The sequence below is a fragment of the Antedon mediterranea genome, chromosome 7 (genome assembly GCF_964355755.1).
Source record: "Antedon mediterranea chromosome 7, ecAntMedi1.1, whole genome shotgun sequence".
Taxonomy (NCBI): Eukaryota; Metazoa; Echinodermata; class Crinoidea; order Comatulida; family Antedonidae; genus Antedon; species Antedon mediterranea.
This window is the reverse complement of record NC_092676.1, coordinates 28,799,641-28,824,751: the sequence shown is the minus strand read 5'-3', so window position 1 is coordinate 28,824,751 and position 25,111 is coordinate 28,799,641. Positions and strand designations below refer to the sequence as shown.

The window sequence follows — 25,111 nt, the reverse complement described above, 5'->3', positions numbered from 1 at the left end:
AAAGTCTATAGTACAATATGCTTCAATATATTCTACAAATTAAATTTAATTGAACAATGTATTAAAAAATGACACATACTTTATATTAATTTGACAGGAAATCAGCTAATTTGAATACATCAATTTGTTATTGAATTATATCAGAACTGAGTGTACAATTGAGCACATTGAAATTATGTTTGATCGTCAATCATCGCAAATCGACAACTCCCAAAAAGTGTTTATTTGGCAATTTGTTGAGAGTGATATAATGTATAACAGAACACCGAAACGTTTATTTCCTTTACAAAATATATAAAGTTAGCTACAAATGCAATGAAAACAATTTAAAAAAAAGATATTGTGATTTCTCATACGGTATATAATATCCAAACATTGGTTACAAATTGTTATATATTTAGATATACAGTATTACTGCAACAATCGTCAATTTGATTTGTAGTGAAACCGAACATTATTTTAAACAGTTTATCTAGTATAAACTACAAACTTGCTAAATGTTTCTGAAGCTATAGCACCTCAAGTAAAGCCTTTAGTATGTACTTCATGCATTGTTGTAGTATTGTACTTAGCCTTTAAGCGTGGTTCCCACCAATGACAATCGATGGATTATTTGAACGGTCGCTTGTCCTTGTTGCTTCTACGTCCTTGCGTTGCGTCTCTAGTGGCAACCACGCTTAAGTTCGTACTTAATGCATTGCTGTAGTATTATACATTCATATTTAGTTGCTGAAATAGTATATGAACTTGCAATCAAGATTTTAGGCAAATTAATAGAAAAATAATCAATTCTTAAAAACAGAAAATGCTATTCTTTACCATTCACATGTAGTATAGGATTCATGTACATACGATCATATATTAAGGATATCTATGAGACAATCACATCTTAGGACATAATCTTTAATTTAGTATTTGATGCAATTTGTGTTTTTAACAGTCAAAAGTGTTCATTTACAAACATAGTTAGGTAAAACTACAAGCGTATTAATTTGTTATTATTTACAACTATGGTAACTATGGTAACTAGCGTGTTAATCAATGAATTCTTGTCAATTCTTCAACAATTTTAATCAAATCATTTGAAGTTGCGTCCCTCTTCATTCCTCCATCTTCGATCTGTAAATAAATTCCTTTCTGGTTAATTATAAAGCTCTGTCTAAACTATCGCACTTGATGTGATGATGTCATATCACTACCATATTTGGACACATCAGACTGTTTTGTTAAACTAGTTTGATAGTGTAGACAGAGCTTAAGGATTGTATACCATATTTTTTTTTCCAGTTTCCTACAGTTTTGATGCAATTTTTAAAATGATAACTACATACCTGTAATCCCTTCACCACCTCTTCCATCTTGTCAGTACTGAGATCTAGAAAACTCTCTATTAGATCACCGTCTATAAACCCATTAGATGGCTCTGTCTTCCTTTCTGTATCAAAAGCTCGCCAGCTGGTAATAAAGTTAAGAATATAAGTATTTAGGTCAGCAGAAGCACACAGCATGACTGTGCAGTAGTAGAGTAGTTTATATTTTGAGTGGAGTCCTCAGTACAATACTGTTCTCTTTAAGTAAAGTTCTGTCTACACCATTCAACTAGTTTGACAAAAACAGTGTGATGTGCCCAAATATGGTAGTGATATGACATCATCATGTCCATATATGGGCACATCACATTTTTTTGTCACAAAAGATTGATAGTGTAGACAGAGCTTTAGAAAAGTTCTTTATCATACAATGTGTTTATATATATCAATGGCTTTATATCCCATATGAAATAAAGTATCTTACCCAAAGACACAAGCCTCTCACATGACACATGACATATGACGCATGTCACATGATGTATGTTACATGATGTATGTCATACCACTCTCTCTAGGATTACTAGAAAATAAGCACTACATCATATAAAATGTTCAATTTGAAATCAGAGGTATTAATCTTTACCCCCATTGTGTATATTAGTACCATTATGGTTTAGTAGCATACAAGGATGAGACAGAGGAGAATCTCATCCCTGACCACACTACACACTATGTAAGGATACAATGAGTGGTCTATCCTGCCAACACTCTTAATCACTTTCGTCAGTTTGTTTTGAACCTCCAACAAGAACTTGAAGAATTCTTCTGGAAGTCTCGTTACAAGACCTGCAAGAAATAAAAGGAAAAATAAAACAACATCACAACTCAATTCTGAGCCTATGTGTACATAAAATAGTTAAAAACATGTCAAAGTCTAAAGCTCTGTCTACACTATCAAATTAGTTTGACAAAAAAAAGTGATGTACCCAAATATGGTAGTGATATGGCCAAATATGGTAGTGATATGACATCATCATGTCCATATATGGGCACATCACATTTTTTTATCACAAAGTTTGATAGTGTAGACAGAGTTTAATAAGTTGTATTAATTATTTAAACAAAATGGTAAGTTCTTTAAGATAAAAGCCAAGTTACCAATAGTTCCATTGATGGTGCCAAACAGTACATTTCCCTGAGTATTGATTGTGCTCTCGCCGATATTCTGCATTACGAGGGAGCCCTTCTTGAAAACGTTTATGAATTCTCCAAGATGAAAGAAACTCTCCTCTTGTAAATGTTGTCGTTCATCGTCAGTAGTGGCAGCACTTTGGTGAAAATAAATAATTTATATCAACTTTATTATAAAAAACAAAAAATATCCACCCTGGGTGATTCAAGTAGTTTAAACCCTTCCCACAATTCCTGTCACTTTGATGTATCGAACAATGGCCGCAATTTGCACAACTATAAAAATTGCTGTAGTTCAGTCAATTCAAATAATGTTGTAATTCACTACTAATTTGGTACTCATATATGATGATGTACTGTTGTAAACTCACCTATCTTTCTGACACGTAAACAAGTTGTATGAATTTTCGCTTCCTAAAAATGTGTCGTCATCAAGAATCTCAATTGCAGACATCCAATTTGGATTGTAATCTCTAGCAATCTAAAATACAAAAAAAAAATGTGATAGTCAGCCATACAAACAAAAGATGGATACATGGATAATTACTTAGCACCTGGCTATCTATCTGAGAAGAATAAATATCTTAGATCAGATGTCAGCTTGTGACTCTAAACTCGACCTATTTCTGTGGCTATCCCAACTAGCTACTTTGAACTCTTTTAAAGCCCTGTTTACACTATCAAACTATTTTGATAGTAATTTTGGTAGTAATATACCCAAATATGGTAGTGATATGACATCATCATGTCTATAATGATATGGGCCATCACATTTTGTTGTCACATAAAGTTTGATAGTGTAGACAGCTTTAGATTCAGACTTATTTTACTTCAATTTATTGAGAGCCTGCTTATTATGACCTATATAAGAATTAACATTATTGGTACTTGACTAACCTCTTCCAGACAACCTTCCATAGATTTGTAAGCAAGTAACGTGATGGAACGAAGGAGGTCGCCAACCAGTACAAAGTCACCCTTTGTCTTAAGATATAGTGCTATAACATTGTTGATATGTGAGCATTCCATACGTAGTTCATGATCTATCCAATTATATAATGCAACCTATGCACGAGTAAGAAAAAATTTCATAAAATATTAAAACATATGTATGGGATGTCTTTGTCAAAATTAATGCAATGTAATATTACAGTAACTCTACTAAGAACTGACAATGTTGATACATGTACTCCATATATAGATTCATAAACGATTGAAATACAATATGTATGAAACGCCTATAAGGTAAAAAATAATGCACGATAATATTACAGTAACTCTACTAAGAACTGACAATGTTAATACATGTACTCCATACATAGATTCATAAACTATTGAAATACAACATATGTATGAAACGCCAATAAGGTAAAAAATGTTGCTATTATATTTCAATAAGATACTTACATAGCTATTAACAGACGCAAGTAGTTTTCCATTGAACTCAACTAGACTATAGGCAGCACCTTTGATTTCTTTTGCAGCAATCTGAACCAGTTTGCCTGTGAACAAATGATAAACAAAAAAATATTGATTTAAAAGGAAAGCATGAATCTTTAAACTGTAAATTCAAACTAGTAGGCCTTAATCTTGGCATGAATGGGACCTGACATAGTATCATAATTATATCATTTATTTTCCAAACTTTCAAATAAAGTAAATCAATGAGGCAGGATCAAAATATAAAAATAACTGTCGAGAGTAAAACTCTTTTAATAAACTTTACATACATCGACATGAAAAAAGATTAAACTGATTTTCTTACCATCACTCCATTGGAATACTATTATCTTTCCAATTTTAGGTTCCGGATCCTCAGGATAAACCATTGTCAATCCTACAATGTAGTATGCGGTTGAGTCGTTACCAAGGGTACAAGAGATCAAGCTGGTGGTGAATTCATTTGGCAGGAAGTGGTGAGCATGAAGAACTGTGGGATTGAGAACAATTTGAAATTAAAAAAAGGAGGGATTGTATTAAAGATTAACTTAACCCGACTCTATAAAACAAAACTATTCACATCATCTGTAGGCAAAGAATGAGAATATAACTGCTGCAACAGAGAAATATTTATAGTTACTAACACACTAAAAACGCCTTTTACCATGCAATTAATTTTTACACAAATAATATTGCATGGGAAAATAGTCCCTGAGTAAAGTTAAGCCCTGTCTACACTTTCAAACTTTATGTGACAATAAAATGTGCTGTGCCCATATATGGACACTACCATATTTGGGCACACCACACTTTTTTTGTCAAACAAGTTTAATATTGTAGACAGAGCTTTCAACGAGAATTGAGTTATAACCTTCAAAGGTGTGTTGATCAATGATCAGCAACGAATGCAAATCAACTTCATCCTCCATCATGTTACTCTCATCCCTCGACGTAATCATCTTCGCCGTGCTGGAGCTGGTACTGAGGGCGGTAGTACTTGCGCTTGGACGCACCGGTGTGGACCCTGAACCATCTTTGATCTCTGTCCGCATGGTAGTGACCGCAAACGTCTGTGTTGATTCTTGGTAAGCGATCCGTGCAGGGGATTCCCCTAGAGGGATTGTTCGTATGTGTAGTTTTTGAATTTCATCTATCGTACCGATCATCAGTGACGTATCATTGGCCAGCGCCAGACTACAAAATTAACAAATAATTATATTTACATATATTTCATATAAATTTCTAATTATATTTAATATATTTAAAATATATTTTATTCAGTAAAAAATAGTGAATAATTTGGTTTTCTTACTACCAGACATGTATCCCTTTAACTTTCTATTATCAAACACTTAAGCCTAACCCTCTAAAAATCCTCACTGCACACTAATAAATAAACAAATATGAGGTGCCTCGTTCTTTTGCACATATGTGACCTCTTGATTCATAAATAATTCATGAGGCAAATGCAACCATGGATTAAACACTGTGATTTATTGACACAATTTGACACATTTACAAAAGGCACCGAAAGAAACGGGTGCTTTTCAGTTTGGATACCAATCAATATTCAGGACAAAATATAAACAAATGCTTACCTGTCTGGGTAGCCTTGAGAATTAAGTGGACACATGTAGTTCACTTCTTTGAGGTTAACATTTGAGAAAACAAGCTTATGATTACTGGAGTAAATAACTGTGGGTCTGTCCGAACAAGCATACACATTTGTCATCGATAGAGACTTGAAAGTTTTCAACACTGTTGGCTGGGTGCCAAGAATAACCTTTTTCCTTTCTGACAATCTGCCTGGAAGTACGATCACATTTTTTACAAATTAGGGGGCGGGTTGATTAAAAGAAGTGAATCTATAAGCAAATGTAGAAAGTTTTACAAATTTAAAAGGCAAATAAGCTTACCTATTGTTGTATTCATTTGAAAATAATAAAGTGAACCATCTCCCAAAGCACACAGTAGGTATGGTTGACCCTCAAACACGGTCATCAAAATTGAGCGGGGAATTATTTCTGGAAAAAAAAATATATATAATTGATAACACTGGTAGTCTATACTTGGATTACTCTTACAAGAAAATATTGTTCAACTTTTTTTCCAATATTTCAGTTTTTTCTCATAATATTATTACCTCCATCAAGCATCTCTTTGTGCAGAACTTGCATGGAAGGAATCTTTAACAACCTTGCAGAGATCTCTGTCCAGAGTCCAACAGCACAGATCTCTGCCTTTTCACTGCCATCCTCAATTGGTGTGATATCCAGACAGGACACTTCATGTTCCATTTGTACAGAGCTGCAAACAAAAAACATTTCAAATTGAATTTCAAATAAAAAATAATTTTTTTGAGAGAGCGGCATAGCGCAGTCAGCTAAACTGGTGGTAATCACTCTTGTGCACTGAACCGTAAAAGACCATAGGTTTCATTTGGTCCACGATTCGAATCCCATCGCCAATCTCTGTGTTTTCCAAATTAATTCCAAACACATTATATAGCACACCGTCTTTGGAATGAGACATTAAGCTGTTAGTGCCGTGTGTAGCATGGCTCATGTGCATGTTGAAGAGCACAGTACACACTGTGAAAAAGAGTAGAGGATTGTCTCCCAGTGTACTGAGCCTTTCACCACCAGAAGGACCCCAATGGAAAGAAGTCTATGGAATTTGTGGGCTATCCTTGGTGTGTAAGAACAATTTGACACTATACTTATCTCAGACAATAGTAATTAAAAAGCTAACCTTATTTGTTTTATTTCACCAGCGTATATTTCCAAATAAAACAGATTGCTACCAACTGCACACATGACCTGAACAGAGTTGCACGCAGCAACGCTTATGTTCTTCCCTGAGGGCGCTTTCCATTCTGCTACAAGTGCTTTGGATTCTATGCTAACAAGTCTAACAGAGCTAGCTGTCACCTATAATAAGGGAAAATAATGTTGTTTTTAGAAAAGTGCCTTGCAGTAATAGTAATAATTAACCCTTGTACGATAGACAAACATACATACAATATAATATGTCATTTTAGATAGAATAATGGACATGATGTCATATCACTACCATATTTGAGCATATCACTACCATATTTGAGCATATCACTACCATATTTGAGCATATCACTATATAATAATATAATAATACCAGATTTATATAGCGCCCTTTTCATGAGTAATCATGCTCAAAGGCGCTTTACAAGCATTATTACCCCAGTATTTTTTGGGATCAAACACGTATGGAAACATACTTCCATAATGCAGCCGGTAACCAGCGCAGTTGTGTCTAGATCTAACTGGGTACCCATTTATACACCTGGGTGGAGAGAGGCAACGTAAGTAAAGTATCTTGCCTACGGATACAAGCAATGCGGCGAGAGTTGGATTCGAACCTAGGTCTGACGATCGGTAGTCCAACGTCCAACACACTGCGCCACACGCCCTCACTACCATATTTGAGCATATCACTACCATATTTGAGCATATCACTACCATATTTGAGCATATCACTACCATATTTGACCATATCACTACCATTTTGGGCACTTTTTTTGGCCAACTATTTTGATAGAGAAGACAGAGCTTTATTCTAGTGTTTTTGAGAACTTGTTACCTGGAGCAATTGATTGTGGCAGACATTTCCACAAAAAAACGACTGTTGTTCACTTTCAATCCCTGCCAACTCTGTCTCCTCGACTTCCTCTCCATTCAACGTCAATACACGTGTTTGACCTACGAAGGTCAACACAAGCGTGTCATCCTTGTCTGACTGCGACTGTACTCGTAGTGGCCACAGACCTAATTAGGAGTGAGTAATTTAAATACAATAAGCAATATGAATAATATTAAATTATTATTTCTCTATATAGTTTGTATGTTGATCTATATGCCTAATAGCTTTTCATGTTTGTAATTGGCATCCGTTTCTCTGTCTCATAACCTGCAACAACATTTTTTGATACCAGTGTTGTTGAAAACATAATAAAGATTACTTGAACTTGAAATATAACCTAGATAACCACAACCTGAATAGGTAATAATAATAATAGTTCATTCTTTTTATATAGCTCTCAAGCTCTCAATGCACTGCACATTATTACCCCAGTCATTTTTAGATCAAACACGTATGGAAACATACTCGCATAATATTATGCAGGTAAAAGTTGATGAACTAAAAGTTGAGAGTCCAATTTCTTCCTTCACTCAATCTGTAAACTACCTGGCTTTGTGAAATGTGCCATCATCTTTGATTTCTGATTTCTTTAACATTACTTACCTTTAATTCCATGCAAGTCAATACTAGCGTGCTCATGAATACCAATTCCATTGCGTATAATACGGAGGGAGCCCTCTTTAAAAGCACCAGAGCATGTTACCAACTACGAATAAAAAGGTACAAATTATAAATACCTTATCTCTGCAGTTATTTTAGATTTTCCGAAAAAATAATACTAAAACGTTTTTTCATCTGAATTTAATTGAACCAGAATAATTTATTCTTCTAGAATAGATCCTCAATATGATTCTAGTTGCTCTGTTGTCTATAATGTAAACTTTTTCTAAAAATAACCATTGACGGAAAAAAAGGTCAACAGTGGTAAAGCCAAGATACCCCACCCACCCTATGTTGTAACTAACTTACTTGACCCTGTCCTTGTCTGTCTAAATCAACAACGCACATGTCAACAATAGGCCCAAGATTAGTAAAAGTCTCCATCACTTGTATGTAAGAACCACTCTCATTAGGCTCAACAGTCAACTAAAAAAAACACCAAAACAAAAATCAAATTAATATTTATTTCACAAAAAAGTATATGCATGTTTGTAATAAACTAAACATTTGTTTTCTGTAAGTTTTTCCCATATAGTGGGGACATACAAGCTACAGATGTATAAGTCTGCAAGTTTTTCCCATATAGTGGGGACACAAGCTACGGATGTATAAGTCTGCAAGTTTTTCCCATATAGTGGGGACACAAGCTACGGATGTATAAGTCTGCAAGTTTTTCCCATATAGTGGGGACACAAGCTACGGATGTATAAGTCTGCAAGTTTTTCCCATATAGTGGGGACACAAGCTACGGATGTGTAAGTCTGCAAGTTTTTCCCATATAGTGGGGACACACAAGCTACGGATGTATAAGTCTGCAAGTTTTTCCCATATAGTGGGGACACAAGGTACGGATGTATAAGTCTGCAAGTTTTTCCCATATAGTGGGGACACAAGCTACGGATGTATAAGTCTGCAAGTTTTTCCCATATAGTGGGGACACAAGCTACGGATGTATAAGTCTGCAAGTTTTTCCCATATAGTGGGGACACAGGCTACGGATGTATAAGTCTGCAAGTTTTTCTTATATAGTGGGGACACAGGCTACGGATGTATAAGTCTGCAAGTTTTTCCCATATAGTGGGGACATACAAGCTACGGATGTATAAGTCTGCAAGTTTTTCCCATATAGTGGGGACACAAGCTACGGATGTATAAGTCTGCAAGTTTTTCCCATATAGTGGGGACACAAGCTACGGATGTATAAGTCTGCAAGTTTTTCCCATATAGTGGGGACACAAGCTACGGATGTATAAGTCTGCAAGTTTTTCCCATATAGTGGGGACACAAGCTACGGATGTATAAGTCTGCAAGTTTTTCCCATATAGTGGGGACACAAGCTACGGATGTATAAGTCTGCAAGTTTTTCCCATATAGTGGGGACACACAAGCTACGGATGTATAATTCTGCAAGTTTTTCCCATATAGTGGGGACACAAGCTACGGATGTATAAGTCTGCAAGTTTTTCCCATATAGTGGGGACACAAGCTACGGATGTATAAGTCTGCAAGTTTTTCCCATATATGGGGACACAAGCTACGGATGTATAAGTCTGCAAGTTTTTCCCATATAGTGGGGACACAGGCTACGGATGTATAAGTCTGCAAGTTTTTCCCATATAGTGGGGACACAGGCTACGGATGTATAAGTCTGCAAGTTTTTCCCATATAGTGGGGACACAGGCTACGGATGTATAAGTCTGCAAGTTTTTCCCATATAGTGGGGACACAGGCTACGGATGTATAAGTCTGCAAGTTTTTCCCATATAGTGGGGACACAGGCTACGGATGTATAAGTCTGCAAGTTTTTCCCATATAGTGGGGACACAGGCTACGGATGTATAAGTCTGCAAGTTTTTCCCATATAGTGGGGACACAGGCTACGGATGTATAAGTCTGCAAGTTTTTCCCATATAGTGGGGACACAAGCTACGGATGTATAAGTCTGCAAGTTTTTCCCATATAGTGGGGACACACAAGCTACGGATGTATAAGTCTGCAAGTTTTTCCCATATAGTGGGGACACAGGCTACGGATGTATAAGTCTGCAAGTTTTTCCCATATAGTTGGGACACAAGCTACGGATGTATAAGTCTGCAAGTTTTTCCCATATAGTGGGGACACAGGCTACGGATGTATAAGTCTGCAAGTTTTTCCCATATAATGGGGACACACAAGCTACGGATGTATAAGTCTGCAAGTTTTTCCCATATAGTGGGGACATACAAGCTACGGATGTATAAGTCTGCAAGTTTTTCCCATATAGTGGGGACACAAGCTACGGATGTATAAGTCTGCAAGTTTTTCCCATATAATGGGGACACACAAGCTACGGATGTATAAGTCTGCAAGTTTTTCCCATATAGTGGGGACACAGGCTACGGATGTATAAGTCTGCAAGTTTTTCCCATATAGTGGGGACACAAGCTACGGATGTATAAGTCTGCAAGTTTTTCCCATATAGTGGGGACACAAGCTACGGATGTATAAGTCTGCAAGTTTTTCCCATATAGTGGGGACACAAGCTACGGATGTATAAGTCTGCAAGTTTTTCCCATATAGTGGGGACACAAGCTACGGATGTATAAGTCTGCAAGTTTTTCCCATATAGTGGGGACACAAGCTACGGATGTATAAGTCTGCAAGTTTTTCCCATATAGTGGGGACACACAAGCTACGGATGTATAAGTCTGCAAGTTTTTCCCATATAGTGGGGACACACAAGCTACGGATGTATAAGTCTGCAAGTTTTTCCCATATAGTGGGGACACACAAGCTACGGATGTATAAGTCTGCAAGTTTTTCCCATATAGTGGGGACACAGGCTACGGATGTATAAGTCTGCAAGTTTTTCCCATATAGTGGGGACACAAGCTACGGATGTATAAGTCTGCAAGTTTTTCCCATACAGTGGGGACACAAGCTACGGATGTATAAGTCTGCAAGTTTTTCCCATATAGTGGGGACACACAAGCTACGGATGTATAAGTCTTAACATCAAAGGTAAATCCAGGTACAGTAAAATAGTCAACTCTCCCAATATATATTTTATTCGCTTTTGCCAGTGGCTATCCGACTCTTAAATTCTTGAATCTTGTTTTTTTGTACTGTGTATTGTGATATTTTGTATATTTTGTAAGATCATTTTAATCCAGACCTTTTTATTTGAATTGCCCCGTGTGGGATGATTAAAGAATTTTGAATTGAATTGAATTATTTATTTACCATAACAAACCTAGAATTACATGCACAATAGGTACAATATATTTTTTATATTTATTTCTAACGTTGAGCACAACTATTTTATTTCTTTAACATTCAAAACAATAGTTAACATTAATTAAAATTTTAGGAAAATTAATAAAAGAAAAGTAATAGATTACCTTAATTAACTGTGAATCACCAAGACGGGATCCGATGTAAACCACGCCGTTGTCAAGGTATGTGATGCATTCTGGGATTGAAACCTAGAATGAAATTGATAGTCAAAAGTGGGCACATTAGACAGATAGTAGATTATAATTATTATAATACATAAAAAAATATTATTACTTTAATATAACCTTGCTGTAACATTTTAATGTTTCTTTTTATATGCCTTTCTGTATGTTTAAATGTTGTATGTGTAGTTTTGCTGTGAATTTGTCTACTTTTCATCCACCATTTTTAATACAATATTTTCAAACTTTTATCTGATTCAGATTTTTATAAATTTGGTATACCTGAAAAAATAAATAAAATAAATAAGATATATAAAAAAAATGTTACCTCTCCAAGTAGTGAAAGTTTGAGGTCTTTAACAATCGCGGAAGCACCGTCCATAGGCTCTTCCTCGTCCTTCTCTAACAACAACATAAATAATTGGCCAGCCATATCACCCAGCAAATAACGAGAACCATTTGAATCCACACGGCCGTAACACACAAGTGTGCTGTGCTTAATAATTGAGGGCGCTACAGCAACATAATGTTCTCCTTTGTGATACGTTATCGATGCTTGGCCTATGATTAGAGCGCCACCATATGGCTGTGGGACTGCGATGACCATGCTTGCTTCTGTTTCTACGTTGTCTTGCTTCCAGGGTCCTTGGGCTAATTCTCGTTCGGCCATTTTTATTTCGTAAGTTTTGACATGACGCCCTTGTGTGTCTTGGTGTATGAATGCTATCGTAGGTTTGGGACATCCGTACAGAAACTGAACGTCAATTACATTCAATTCTTCTAACCTACAAACATCATTTAGGTTTAGATTTAAATTAAAAAAATAATTAGCTTGTTTGTTTAATTGATCACTAAACAGATTATATTGATTTGTATATTTAAAAAATGCTGGTTATGTATCAATTAATCAAATAAATTTTATTAAAATAACTCAAGGTTATGTCATTTATGGTTATGTACAGAACATCATCGAAAGGAATAGGATGGTTTTTAATATTTCCAATTGTATACCTGACATTAAATGCCTTCAGTTCTCGGTTATCCTTGTCCAATGGGATCACTTTAAAAGGTCCATCATAAAGCCGCAGACCTATGGCTCTACGATCGGGGTCAATGATTCCAATAAGTCCAGTCTCAGATGGCCGACCAATCCTATCCTGGATTACAGAAAGCAGGTTGCTATTTAGTATGGAGTCCTAGAACAATGTTGTTGAATAGGATAGGACTACTGTGGCTAAAGTATTGTGTGTTAAAACATAAAATGTTTTAACCATATATGTACAGTTACATTAATGGACTCTAGAAATAAGCATAGTCACCCTACACTAGTACTCACTTCATTTTGTTGTACTTTGTATTATTTAGCATACATGAGCTCTGAATTTTTATGAACTCTTACTCTCATACTCTTTTTTAAGACACAGTAGTGAGAGATATATCACCAATACATGTATACCTGTACATTCCCATGAGCCTTTGTAATGATGTCAACCTCATTTGCTTCTTGCTTGTACTCCAAGATGGCAGCATTGTATTTGGCTGTCAAGACAAACAGCTGGCTCTTAGTACCATTCTGAGGAGATTAAAACATATCAATTACAGAAATTAAAATTGATATTCAGTATAATGTATTGGCTTTAAGTGCATCTTACTCTCACCTCTGACGGGATAAGCTTTAAGGTGCCAATGCGTCCATACATACAAACTTCTTTGACAGGACGCAGGCCCTCAGGCGTGACAAGGTAGATCTCCAAACGCGTGTTCTTAGCAATTATCAGATTTAAGTCATTAGGTCCGGTAAAATTACCTAGGATAAAAAATAAATTAAATTTGTAAAATTGTACTGAATAATAATTATTTTTGCAAAAAAAGTATAAAATTGCACTCAACATGACACAGATTTATTGCTTATCAAAGCAAAAATGTTCAGAAAATAGGGTTGGGCCTTGAGACTTAATGCAAAAAAGAAAATTTCTAGCCTACTTATAGGCTTATATAGCACCATCATATGCTATAGGGTAGTTTTACTGAATCATTATAGTAGTAGTCTAAAACTCTAAAGCTTAGTTAGGCTAGGAATTAATTTTTCTTTTAAATTATAAAATTATTAAATTAAATAATAAATAATTTAAATTAAATTATTATTAATATTTATACACACACGGTGGAACAAGCAATAGTTTTTTTTTTATAGAAAATTGTAAATATGGCAATTATTCATAACATATTAGTCGGGGAAGGATTTAATAATGATTCCTCCATCACGCTTTAACACAACCAGGGAAGAAAATGAATGCGCCCGCAATCAAATCGCCCTCTTTTCCCCATTGAGTTTGCGCGCATGTGGGATGTGAGCCTAACATTAGCTAGGATTGATTAGCAATAACTACTACAAAATTAACCTATAATTGCAATTAACAATACCTGTTACACATGCATTTACTGCAGTTGGCTTATGGGCAGTAACAACATAGTTGTTCGACATCTTGATTAATATTTTTTACATTCAAACCTGCAAAGTTTGCAAGCCTACCTCTTCCAATGAATTTTTTTTCTAAACATGCAAAGGCGCCCGCTATTTTTCTTCTGCTTTCGATAACTTAACGCGTTGAATTAAGATTTATTGCGTCAACTTTGATATAAGAGAACGAGTACACCTGTGGTGTCAAATATTGAACAATCATTTTTGTTGGGAATTTTTACTTATAAACGCAAATTACTGTTGAAAGCATTGTTTGGAAAAACATGTTTACACCACACGACCGCAAAACAGACAGAGAATACAATAACAATAGGCTTACTGTTTTTTTTTAAACAATAGAAGTCTTGATATTACAAATAATAATTATTGATGCATATTCATTTTTAATTTTCTTATCTAGTCCTCAAAATGAATATGGAAAGTAACACAAAATGTAAATTATGATTTAGGCCAGGCCTTAATTTTTTTTTTTTTTGAATTAGCCTAGCTAGGTAGGATCAGGACTAGGCCTAGGCCTCCTTGGCTATAGGCCCCTATGTGTACCTGCTGGATGATGGTTACTAATTAGTCCCCAATCAGGTCAGGGCCTACTAATGGACTAAAGCTATACGTACTGTATTAAAACATTTAAACAATTTTAAAAAGGATAATGTTGATCAATCCCAATCAGAAATAATAATAACTTTTCTTGTAAATGTAGTCAGTGTCAGTGAAGTGTTATAATATTATGAATCATGACAATTTTGTGTGAAATTATAATTTGCTTCTTGTTTTTGCCCTCCTTGCATCAGCTGTAAACAAGAGAGATTTTGGATCTTTTCAATCATCAAATGTTCAAGAACTTCTCCAAGTACCAGAGGTAATGTAATGTCCTGCTACTGCAATCATCATGATCATTATCACTTTCATATATTTTGATATCAAAAACTTTCTTTTTTTTTCTTTTCAGGAAGAATATACACCTCCAGAAATTCCAGTTGATCTTCCAGATATTATAAGCAGTAAATCTGTTGTATTTGGCAATGAAGCTAAGAAAAGACACTTTTTATTAGAAGAAGTATGTAACAATTCCAATAGTATTATCCTGAGCACCTGACTGGCAGATCAACACACACACAAATCGCAGCATACTCCCATCAAAGTGCCACAAAAGATAAAATAACATTTAACACCCTTGAGGAGATTAACTTATTCTATTTACAGGGCTATAAAAGATAAACAAATTTGTTGTTGGTTAATATTTCCACTTATGTATTTTGCAGGAATGTACGTTTCTGAACCATGGTGCATTTGGAGCGGTACTCGGTGATATACTTGACTTGGCTCATAAGTGGCAGAAATACATTGAAAGGCAACCTTTGCGTTTCTTAGACAAAGAAGTGTTCCCTCACCTTGTATACGCTACAAGACGTCTAGCTAAGTTTGTTGGTAGAGTATTCTTAATTTATGACTTCCTTAAATTTGATGAGAAAATTTTTTTTAAGTATTTCAATTTGAAAGACTTAGCCTCTATAGTTTATTTTTCTTGCCATAGCTAGTCCAGAAAGGTATAACATTAACCTCCCTGTCTAGTCATTGTCATAGATCCCCAGTAAGCCTGACCTAGAACACATTATAGGTTTAGTTCAGTACTTTTACAGGAAGAGTGGGGTAATATAAAAGGATACAATTTACAATAACATTTCTGTTGCTTTTTTCATTTTTCCCAGGATGTGACCCAACTGACCTCCTCTTGGTGACAAATGTTACTACGGCAACTAACAGCGTTCTACGGGGCATTAAATTCAATCCTGGGGATGTTATCTATTGTTTGAATGTAACTTATGGTAAGACAGGTTTTCTCTAATACTATGTGTCTATATTTGTTTACACTATGCGTATGTACTACAGTATTCAGTGGTTGGTTTTTAGGTGCTGTTAAAAAACTTCTAAAACACATTGCTGCGGAAACTGGTGCTATAATACAAGAGGAGGCTATCTCTTTACCAGTAGAGGGTGCACAACAGATTATTGAGAAAGTAAAATCCACAATCAAGTAAGATGTGTTGCATTTATTTACTCCTTTCACTTTTTTCTTATGCTATTACTATTATTGTACACCTATTATATGACCTTTGACATTATATTTCCCTGATGTTTGTGCATACTAATTTATATGACCTTTGACATGTTTCTATTATTGTAATTTTCAGGTCTGGTACAAAGATAGCTGTATTTGATCATGTTCCCAGCAATGCACCATTCATAATGCCTATCAAAGAATTAATAGATCTCTGCCACAACAGGTAAGAGGTCATAAAGTTAACTTGATTAATATATTTAATACAAGGAATCAAGAATTGATAATAGGGAACATTTGACTTGTGACCTGGGTCAAGTTGTGTCATGTCAATTCATTTGTGTGCATGCAGGAAAGTTCATAACCAAAGACACATCAATGCATAGGTCATAGGTACAGTGGTCACAAAAGAAAAGCTTGATGGGACAGTGGTTTAATTATTTTGGTTATATAATTTTTATATAACAGCTTATCTTTTTACTTATGATACATACGCGTCTTAAGGTCAATCCCAGTGTACGTTGATGGCGCTCATTCTCTCGGAGCTCTACCAGTAAACCTTCGTGAGCTTGATGCAGACTACTATGCCAGCAACGCTCACAAGTGGTTCTGTGCTCCTAAAGGAACGGCTTATTTGTATGTAAGCAAAAGGCTGCAATCCTCGGTCAGGCCACTCATCATATCACATGGATTTGGAAGTGGTTTCAATTCAGAGTTCATGTGGTCAGGTAATTATTACTAATGCTTGGTTCCCACTAGAGACGCAACACAAGGACGTAACGCAATGTAAGTGAGTTGACCAATCAGAAGCGATGGATTATTCAAACTGTCGCTTGTCATTGGTCAACTCGCTTGCATTGCGTCCTAGTGGGAACCAAGCTTTAGCTTGCACCTTGTGCACATTGCAACATGTTTACTGTCTGTCAGGTACTTAAGTTCTTACTTAGCTTGCACCAAAGGCATCACTTTTGGTAAACATGATGGTAAGCAGTTCTGAAAAATAAATGGAAATTAAATAGTAATATATGATTCAATTTTAACAGGTTTGAAGGATTATAGTTCATTCTTGGTTCTACCAAAGATAATTGATTTCTGGGAGACAGTTGGGGTGCAGAGGATGAGACAATATATGTATGACTTAACAGATCAAGCAGGTACAATCAATTCTACCAATAAAACCCACCACACCCTCATTTACCATCTTATGTATTGTATTACGTTATAGTTTCCTGATTTTGTGTTGTTTAATATTGTTATTTTCAGCTAATATGCTCGTAGAGAAGTTAGGGACAAGTCTAGCCGCTCCTAAGGATATGTTTGGTGAGTTTATCGATACAACTTATAAACAATACATTTTTTTTCTTTGTGAAATTACTGTAATATGAATTTTTTTTTTTTTTATATTTATTGATCAGGAACTATGGCATTAGTTCGTCTTCCCAGAAGCCTTTGTAGCAAACTGGAAGTGAACTATGACCTAGCGGAACAGATACAGAAGGAATTGTACAGTAGATTTTGCATAGAGGTAAATGTATAATTTTATATTTAATGGGGGTGGGGGTGGGGTGGGGGGGCGAAATGGTGTTGAGGATTCTTTTGAGTAAAACACACCTCTTGGGGAAAACTACTAAATAAACTTTATTTTAAACATCTATCTTAACCTAAAAAAATTATTTTTTAAAAGAAAGTAAATTTGGATCCAAATTAATTGTTTTCAATGTTTAAAAAATATACCTTACATTTTATTTTTGTTTACTCCACAGGTACCAGTTAAAAGCATTGATGGCGTGCTTTATGTCAGGATATCATGCCACATTTACAACCAGATGTCCGAGTATCAATATCTAGCAGAATGTTTGCAAAACCTTGCAGATGATTCATTAATATTAAAATAATGTATTTAAGACATGTATATTATATATTCACATACAGCTAGTAGATTATATAAAAAAAACAAATAAAAGTATACGTTTTCTATATTTATCCTCACCTCTGTTTGTCTGTCTGTTTGTCTGTCTGTCCATGTACCAAACAGATCTCAGAATCTTCAATTTTGTGGCCCACAGAATATTACTTTTTAATTCCAATTATTATGCTATTACTATTGGAAAAAAGCTTTTAAGTGTTATGCATAAGAGCGTACAAAAAATGGTGAGTGAGCCACTATTATTAAACGATTTTGAAAAAAAACCGTTTAATCGTTTTGAATAAGACTGTACTACAGTAAAGAAAATTAAGTTTCGTAAAGCATATAAGCAATAAACGATTTTGAAACGAATATAAAAAAATTATTTAAAAACAAGCCAGTTCATTTGTAAATGCATATACAATTTTCACAGATGATTTGAATTTTAAACAAGCAATAAAATAAACAACATATGATACTTATTATTACCTAATAAAACTGTACATCTGTCGAACAACATGTACTAAACTGCGTGTATTGGATGATGTGACGACATTATTCTTCTATTACTCCTCAATACAACACTTTAACGACGCGCAACAACCCACGACTACTTCACTTATTTGTTGATGGTATCTAAATTGCTGAATTCAAGGTTGGAATTTCCTTTTTATTGTTCAATTTTTGTTTAATATTCTTTAAATTTAAGTTGATTTGTTCTAAAATATAATAAAACAAAACAAATCTACATTGATTTTGTTTAACGAGGAGCGACTATGTTACGGATATTGTTATAAAATATAAAAGTTTGACATTCATAATAACAACACTTATTTTTCGTAAAGTGGAACGAGTATCGTGAAATATTACCTTTTTGCAAAGTGGTGTTACAGGATTTTTTCATGTTATAGATAAGAATTTTACTGATTTCAATGATTTACATACGCCTTTTTGTGTTTAAAATGTATTGTTCTTTCGATTTAAATAACTTCCCCCAAAATTTGGTGGATTTCCTATCTTATAATTACAAAAAAAGTCTATCTATACAGTTTAATTCACGAAGCTCATTCTGCTTTAACGCTGTAGCAATATAAGATGTTGCAATTCAAATTCAAATTCAAATATTCTTTATTCATCCTCTATCATGAAAATATACAACAACAATATATGAGAACATAAAAAAGATGAAAAGGAAACACATAAAAACTCAAAAGAGCTTGATTAGTTGTGTCCCCCTATGTCCCTAACTAGCCTAAAAAACTAAAACATAAATAATAAAAAGCTAAATCCTGCAACAAGTATAATTTTTAAAATTATTTGTAAAATGATAATAAATGTTCTTTAAACAATGATTTAAATATATATATATTGATTTGGTACTTTGTAGTTCGTAATTCAAGTCATTCCACAATTTGGGTCCCACACATGACACAGTAAAACTAGTAGAAGTACGATTACGTTTTCTGAGTCTCATTTTGTCTTTAGATCTTGTATTATAATTATGGTAAGAACCATTTTTAATAAAGAGCGATGAAAAACGCACGTCCTGATTAGTAGTAACATTATACATGAAAAGCCCAATTTGGTACTTATTGATATCCGCAATTTTAAGAAGTTTAAATTTATAGAAACATTCAGTCATTGAATCATTAAACTTTGACCATGTTATAGCTCGTAATGCCCTTTTCTGGAGTTTAAATAACTCATCTAAATAACTTGGAAATGTGCTACACCATATTATGTTGCAATAATTTAATACTGGTTCAATGAGTGATTTGTATATTGTCCAGAGAGCATAGGTTGGTAAAAAATGTCTTTGGATATTGTTGCAAAATAAACAGAATAGAATTTTAAACCCGGAGCCACCCTTTAAGCACAATGAGGTATAGCAGACTTCAATTGTCCGTTACTAAAGGCCAATTTACACGAGCGGTAACGGTAATACAAATAGAGAAACTATTTTATTTGTTATGACCATTTACACACGGACAGGCACTCTCCGCTTAGGATAGATACAGATTCAACTTGGAACAAGCTACGCGGTTTTTCCGCGTATCGTTACTGTGCAAATGGCTAACTCGTAAAAGCTTTACCGACTCTTCCGCACTTTCTATAAACCTAACTTTAGCTATAACATGATAAAGGCAGGCCTAGTTCAGCAATTGTAGAATAACTTATTATAACTTGCATAACTTATGCATTTTAAATCGATTGTGTCATTAATAGTCATACTTTATAATAGTAGACGATTATCCAAATTATCCACCAGATGTTATAGCTAAAAATCGATCGAAACTGTATTATTTTTATTTCACAATATCATATATTGTTATCAACCCTAAATCGATACGGTGCCAACAATGCATCGACATGGACCATGGCGGGAACAGAATATCGCGTTATTTGCTCTCGACAAGTTAAAATAATTTAAAATTACTCATTATTCATTTTGTTTTATTTCTAGATGTTTCTTCGTGTTATCGGGCTTGTTCTGTTGAGTTTCACAGTTAGCAGTACAAGCTCTTCTGGTAAGTTGAAATGAATACACACAACCTTCCCTAATCCACTGTCATTAACAACCTAATATAGTATACTAAAAAATGCAGTCATATCAATTTCTTGTTTGATATTTACGATATAAAGGCCAAATGAGAGAGCGTCGTACGACGAGGCCCGGCGATAGCGTCAGGCGTAGTTTTTATGTCGTCGGCGGGAGAACTTAAACATGTATAATTTTCTACCGACAAGACGACTTTAAAGATTACATCGAGCTGATGGTGTAATAACATCGGAACTTACAGAACTGGCCATTGTATGTGATTATCATATTTATGTAAAAACTTAAACAACAAAACTGGTAACCCTAGTTATCAATAACCATAGAAAGCAGTTTAAATTATCTCGTTATGTTGTTAATCTCACATTAATTATGTTCTTATTAACTTACAATTTAAATAATGTGTCACTTGTTTTAGTAGAACCTGACTGGAGCTATTTCGGATCAACAGGTAAGATGATTGATAGTTGATAATAGAGTACCTATTTGAACTCACCCACCTCAGATTTAAGGTTTTACATTTTTTAATTATACACAAATGTATGCTGCTTCACTTTGATTGGAATATCTTTGATTGGAATATCATTAATTGAGATTCAGTGATGTGACATCATTATGCCATATATGCGCGCGCACATCAGATGTTTTTTGTCACATAAAGTTTTATAGTGTAGACAGACAGAGCTTTATAATAAATAAAGCATAGGTACATTAAAGTGTTAATTAGTTGTGTGTATATCAAATTATCAGGGCCTCAACATTGGAGCGAGATTGGATACCCGGACTGTGGGAAAACAAAACAGTCACCGATAGATATAAGAGAAGTCGTTATACCTGACGTTCCGTTACCACCAATCCAATGCACTGATGACTGGGACGTCATCCGACCGATGTCAATCATATATAACGGACACACAGGTAATTCAGAATTAATTATATTAGTTAAACCATTGACAAACGATTCTTGTTTAAAGCCCTGTTTACACTATCAAACTTTACGTGAACAAATGGGATGTGCCAATATGATATGGACATGATGATGTCATATCACTACCATAAGTACTTGGCCATATCACTACTATATTTAGGCACATCACACTTTTTCAATTCAATTCATCGACATTAGTTTTGCCTTGTGGAGATGTGATAACACTTTTCTTGAGCAATCGTGCATACCAACATCAATCTGGTACTATACTTTAAGTCAGTTTCTATAACCACTCAGCGTTACTCAGTACAAGCGAATTGACAGGCCACAGATCGAATAATATATCGCACGTGATTGCTCAAATATTTTGCGTTGCGCTTACGTTCCTTCGTTTGCGTCCAGTGGGTACGGGCAATATGACGCAACGCATGGACGTCGTAAGAGTACGCAAGTGAATTTACGTGAATGGATTACTCTAGTATTCCGACTGTCGCCTACCTCCGTTACACGTATGCCCTTGCGCTGTTAAGTCAAAAGTGAGTACCAAAAGCACCGTTATTGTAAATATTTTATTTATTTTTCAGTTAAGGTAACGCTCGATGGGACATACCGTTCAACGGGGGGAATGTTACCGTCGGAATACGTAGCCGAGCAGCTTCACTTCCATTGGGGGTCTTCAAACGATATTGGCTCCGAGCACACCATAGCTAAATCTAGCTACCCAGCAGAGGTAATAAGGCAACTATTATTGTAATTAGTGAACTAAGGGAGGGTGGAGGGGAAATGATATTCGGAGCTAATTTGGATAATTATAACATTATTAGGAAGGTGTTAACAGGAGCAAATGCTTTTTTATATGCAAAATTTTGTTGATTAGGAATGGATAAACTTCATTACAAAATTGTTTAACGGTTTAATTATAGTCAATACAAAGTTTGACTATATGGTTTATAAATTAAATATATTTTACCAGATGCACATAGTCCACTACTCATCTGAATTTAACAGTGTGGAAGAGGCGATGGAAAGCGACCAAGGTCTGGCCGTGTTTGCCTTCTTTATCAGCCTTGGCGAAAAGAACACTGTCATGGAGCAAATAGTGAAAGAAATTAAAGGTATAGAGTTTGGTAAGTTTTTACAATATTTGTTATAAAAAATATAGACTATATATTAAAAGACTTGATGATCATTTTATATTTTATTTATTAAGACAATCAATTTACGGTGATCTGTTAATGAGTATTTCAACCGGGAAGAGTGAAATTACTCTCTTAATTTCACTCTTCCCTGATTTAAAAAAAAAAATTACACATTATTCATTGATTTTGTTACTGATGATGACGATTATGATGACATGCTGATTATGAAGACAACGAAGATGATGACGCAATGATCATGCGCGGCATTATAACGATGTAGGCCTATGTGTCAATACAATATTAAATAAATACATTTATGTTGTGTATAGATGTTAGCAAAGACCTAGAGAGTGAGGTAAACCTGCTTTCACTTGTGCCATTACTTGACCAAAGCAGCTACTGGACATATAACGGTTCCTTAACCACGCCCCCTTGTTACGAGTCAGTCGTTTGGACAATTTTTCAGATTCCTATCGTGATTTCTGTTGAACAGGTAAAATATGATTTATTTCTTCATGCTTTATTATTATTTGGTTCCGCTTGGACATAGGCTCACCGTGGGTAATTTTGAAGCGTAAAGATTGGTTCTCATTGGACGAAACGCAATGACGTAAGCGTACTTTTGACCAATCACAAGTTTGTAATTTAGGTTTAGTGCGTGTTGCAATAGTTTTAAATATTTTGTCAATTTTGTTTTTGTTTTTTCTTTAATAACACATTTTCACAGTTGGAGCAATTCCGTAGCCTTAACAACCTTAGATATCCGCTACGAGTAGTTAACAACTTCCGACCGCCAACAGGCTCTAGCAGCAACGACAGACAAGTTGTTTATCAAGAGATCGCAGGCGTTGAATCTACCACACAACAACCATAGATATAAACATTTAAAGATGTATTGTCCCCTCCACTCACCTGACAAATAATTCTTTGAAGAAATTGTTAAATATGCCTTTTTATTGTCACTTTGACCAAAAATGTGATCGAAAAAAATGTATTTAACTGAAAAAACTATAATTTAAAGTAAAAAATAGTCAAATTGGCTGCCAGCCATTGGGTTTGTGGTTGAATTTAACCGTTTATTTGTCATTTTATAAGTGAAAACTTTCTGGTTTTTTTTTAACAGAAGTTATTAACTTTATTAAAACTACAAAATAACCAATTCAAAATCTGATTTATTTTTCATGTTTTGGGGGACAATACATCTTTAACAATTGAAGTACATGTAAATCTGTTCAACAATTTGAGAAACTTTCACAATATAAATCGTTTTATTTAAAGCACATAAATTATACAGAATGAAAGTTTGTTTGGGTCACATTATAAGAGGTCGTGGATGGGTAGTAATGAGTGCTAGGCCCGAGTAACGGTGCTCACAAAAAGGTTTGGGTCACATTATAAAGCGTGGTTCCCACTAGCGACGCAACGCAAGGACGTAACGCAACGCAAATGAATTGACCAATCACAAGCGATGGCTTATTCGCTTGTGATTGCTAACTGTCTATAAGTTCGCTTGTCATTGGTTAAAACGCTTGCGTTGCGTTTACGTCCTTGCGTTACGTTCTAGTGGGAACCAAGCTTTAGAGGTCGTGGATGGGTAGTAATGAGTGCTAGGCCGAGTAACGGTGCTCACAAAAAGGTTTGGGTCACATTATAAGAGGTCGTGGATGGGTAGTAATGAGTGCTAGGCCCGAGTAACGGTGCTCACAAAAGGTTTGGGTCACATTATAAGAGGTCGTGGATGGGTAGTAATGAGTGCTAGGCCTGAGTAACGGTGCTCACAAAAAGGTCGGATCCAGGTAGACTTTAGAATCGTGAAAGGAGTAAAGTATCAATTAAAATAAAGCAACTATTGTTATACTGTATATTATCGTCAATATCATTGAAATATATATATATATATATTAAGGTGATTTAAATCTATCAATAATCTATCTATAAATAATAATTAACGTTAACCGCACAATATATTATTTTCTGGGTAATAGGCTAATTTACATAATTTATAACAATTAAGTATAATATAACTAAAATTATATACAGCACATATATTATTTATAATTATTTTTATTACATCTAAATCTATTACACTTTGAATAATAGTTAATTGAACAATAAAAGTGGTACTAACTCATAACGTTGTAATGGTCCTGATCTTAGGAGGGTGTGGTTTGTGTGCTAGGGTAAGGGTGGGGTAGGTGGTGGTATTTATTGTAAGTTAAAAACTAGTAAACAGTGCAATACAACTATTATTTATATCTTTACGAACCTATTCCTCTGTTCCTACTTTGTGAAATTTAAATCAAAAACTAGTAAACAGTGCAATA

General features: G+C 34.8%; 3 protein-coding genes across 6 annotated transcripts; 2 read left to right on the top strand and 1 right to left on the bottom strand.

Moving 5' to 3' along the window:
- Window positions 1-35: 35 nt before the first annotated feature.
- Window positions 36-14,248, bottom strand: LOC140055284 (DNA damage-binding protein 1-like). The gene is made up of 22 exons (XM_072100584.1): window positions 14,141-14,248; window positions 13,375-13,523; window positions 13,173-13,289; window positions 12,728-12,873; window positions 12,045-12,501; window positions 11,660-11,743; window positions 8,589-8,705; window positions 8,223-8,325; window positions 7,560-7,744; window positions 6,693-6,871; window positions 6,085-6,248; window positions 5,858-5,965; window positions 5,540-5,747; window positions 4,813-5,135; window positions 4,267-4,431; window positions 3,909-4,003; window positions 3,399-3,566; window positions 2,873-2,982; window positions 2,469-2,638; window positions 2,054-2,156; window positions 1,332-1,455; window positions 36-1,119 (listed from the first exon to the last, which is right to left on the bottom strand). The coding sequence occupies exons 1-22, from the start codon at window positions 14,199-14,201 to the stop codon at window positions 1,039-1,041; spliced, it is 3,417 nt and encodes a 1,138-aa protein (XP_071956685.1). The 5' UTR covers window positions 14,202-14,248; the 3' UTR covers window positions 36-1,038.
- Window positions 14,249-14,382: 134 nt separating this feature from the next.
- Window positions 14,383-18,233, top strand: LOC140054068 (uncharacterized). 2 transcript variants are annotated; one of them, XM_072098901.1, is made up of 12 exons: window positions 14,383-14,631; window positions 14,990-15,057; window positions 15,148-15,255; window positions 15,461-15,626; window positions 15,908-16,024; window positions 16,110-16,233; window positions 16,391-16,483; window positions 16,762-16,985; window positions 17,301-17,411; window positions 17,521-17,577; window positions 17,673-17,782; window positions 18,021-18,233. In XM_072098901.1, the coding sequence occupies exons 1-12, from the start codon at window positions 14,607-14,609 to the stop codon at window positions 18,150-18,152; spliced, it is 1,335 nt and encodes a 444-aa protein (XP_071955002.1). In that variant the 5' UTR covers window positions 14,383-14,606; the 3' UTR covers window positions 18,153-18,233. The 2 variants fall into 2 exon arrangements, with proteins under 2 accessions (XP_071955002.1, XP_071955001.1); XM_072098900.1 differs by having other exon boundaries at window positions 14,987-15,057.
- Window positions 18,234-18,715: 482 nt separating this feature from the next.
- Window positions 18,716-24,891, top strand: LOC140054069 (carbonic anhydrase 2-like). Of its 3 annotated transcripts, XR_011846482.1 has the most exons (9): window positions 18,716-18,818; window positions 20,628-20,691; window positions 21,139-21,171; window positions 21,471-21,638; window positions 22,233-22,378; window positions 22,622-22,775; window positions 23,117-23,280; window positions 23,515-24,167; window positions 24,424-24,891. XR_011846482.1 is itself a non-coding variant. In XM_072098904.1 (8 exons), exons 2-8 carry the CDS (start codon window positions 20,628-20,630, stop codon window positions 23,659-23,661), a joined length of 873 nt encoding a protein of 290 aa, XP_071955005.1. In that variant the 5' UTR covers window positions 18,716-18,818; the 3' UTR covers window positions 23,662-24,891. The 3 variants fall into 3 exon arrangements, 2 of the variants coding, with proteins under 2 accessions (XP_071955005.1, XP_071955003.1); XM_072098904.1 differs by having other exon boundaries at window positions 21,142-21,171; window positions 23,515-24,891; XM_072098902.1 differs by having other exon boundaries at window positions 23,515-24,891.
- The last annotated feature ends 220 nt before the right edge of the window (window positions 24,892-25,111 follow it).

Bases quoted from the DNA above. Each gene is read 5' to 3' on its own strand.
- LOC140055284 (XM_072100584.1), bottom strand. From the start codon at position 14,201: ATGTCGAACAACTATGTTGTTACTGCCCATAAGCCAACTGCAGTAAAT. The intron at 8,706-11,659 runs GTAATCTATTAC...TGTTTTTTTTAG, and splicing joins GTGATTCACAGTTAATTAAG to TTGACTGTTGAGCCTAATGA. The intron at 3,567-3,908 runs GTAAGTATCTTA...ACTCGTGCATAG, and splicing joins TTGCGTCTGTTAATAGCTAT to GTTGCATTATATAATTGGAT.
- LOC140054068 (XM_072098900.1), top strand. From the start codon at position 14,607: ATGAATATGGAAAGTAACACAAAAT. The intron at 15,058-15,147 runs GTAATGTAATGT...TTTTCTTTTCAG, and splicing joins AACTTCTCCAAGTACCAGAG to GAAGAATATACACCTCCAGA. The intron at 16,234-16,390 runs GTAAGATGTGTT...TGTAATTTTCAG, and splicing joins AAAGTAAAATCCACAATCAA to GTCTGGTACAAAGATAGCTG.
- LOC140054069 (XM_072098902.1), top strand. From the start codon at position 20,628: ATGTTTCTTCGTGTTATCGGGCTTGTTCTGTTGAGTTTCACAGTTAGC. The intron at 21,172-21,470 runs GTAAGATGATTG...TCAAATTATCAG, and splicing joins GAGCTATTTCGGATCAACAG to GGCCTCAACATTGGAGCGAG. The intron at 23,281-23,514 runs GTAAAATATGAT...ACATTTTCACAG, and splicing joins TCGTGATTTCTGTTGAACAG to TTGGAGCAATTCCGTAGCCT.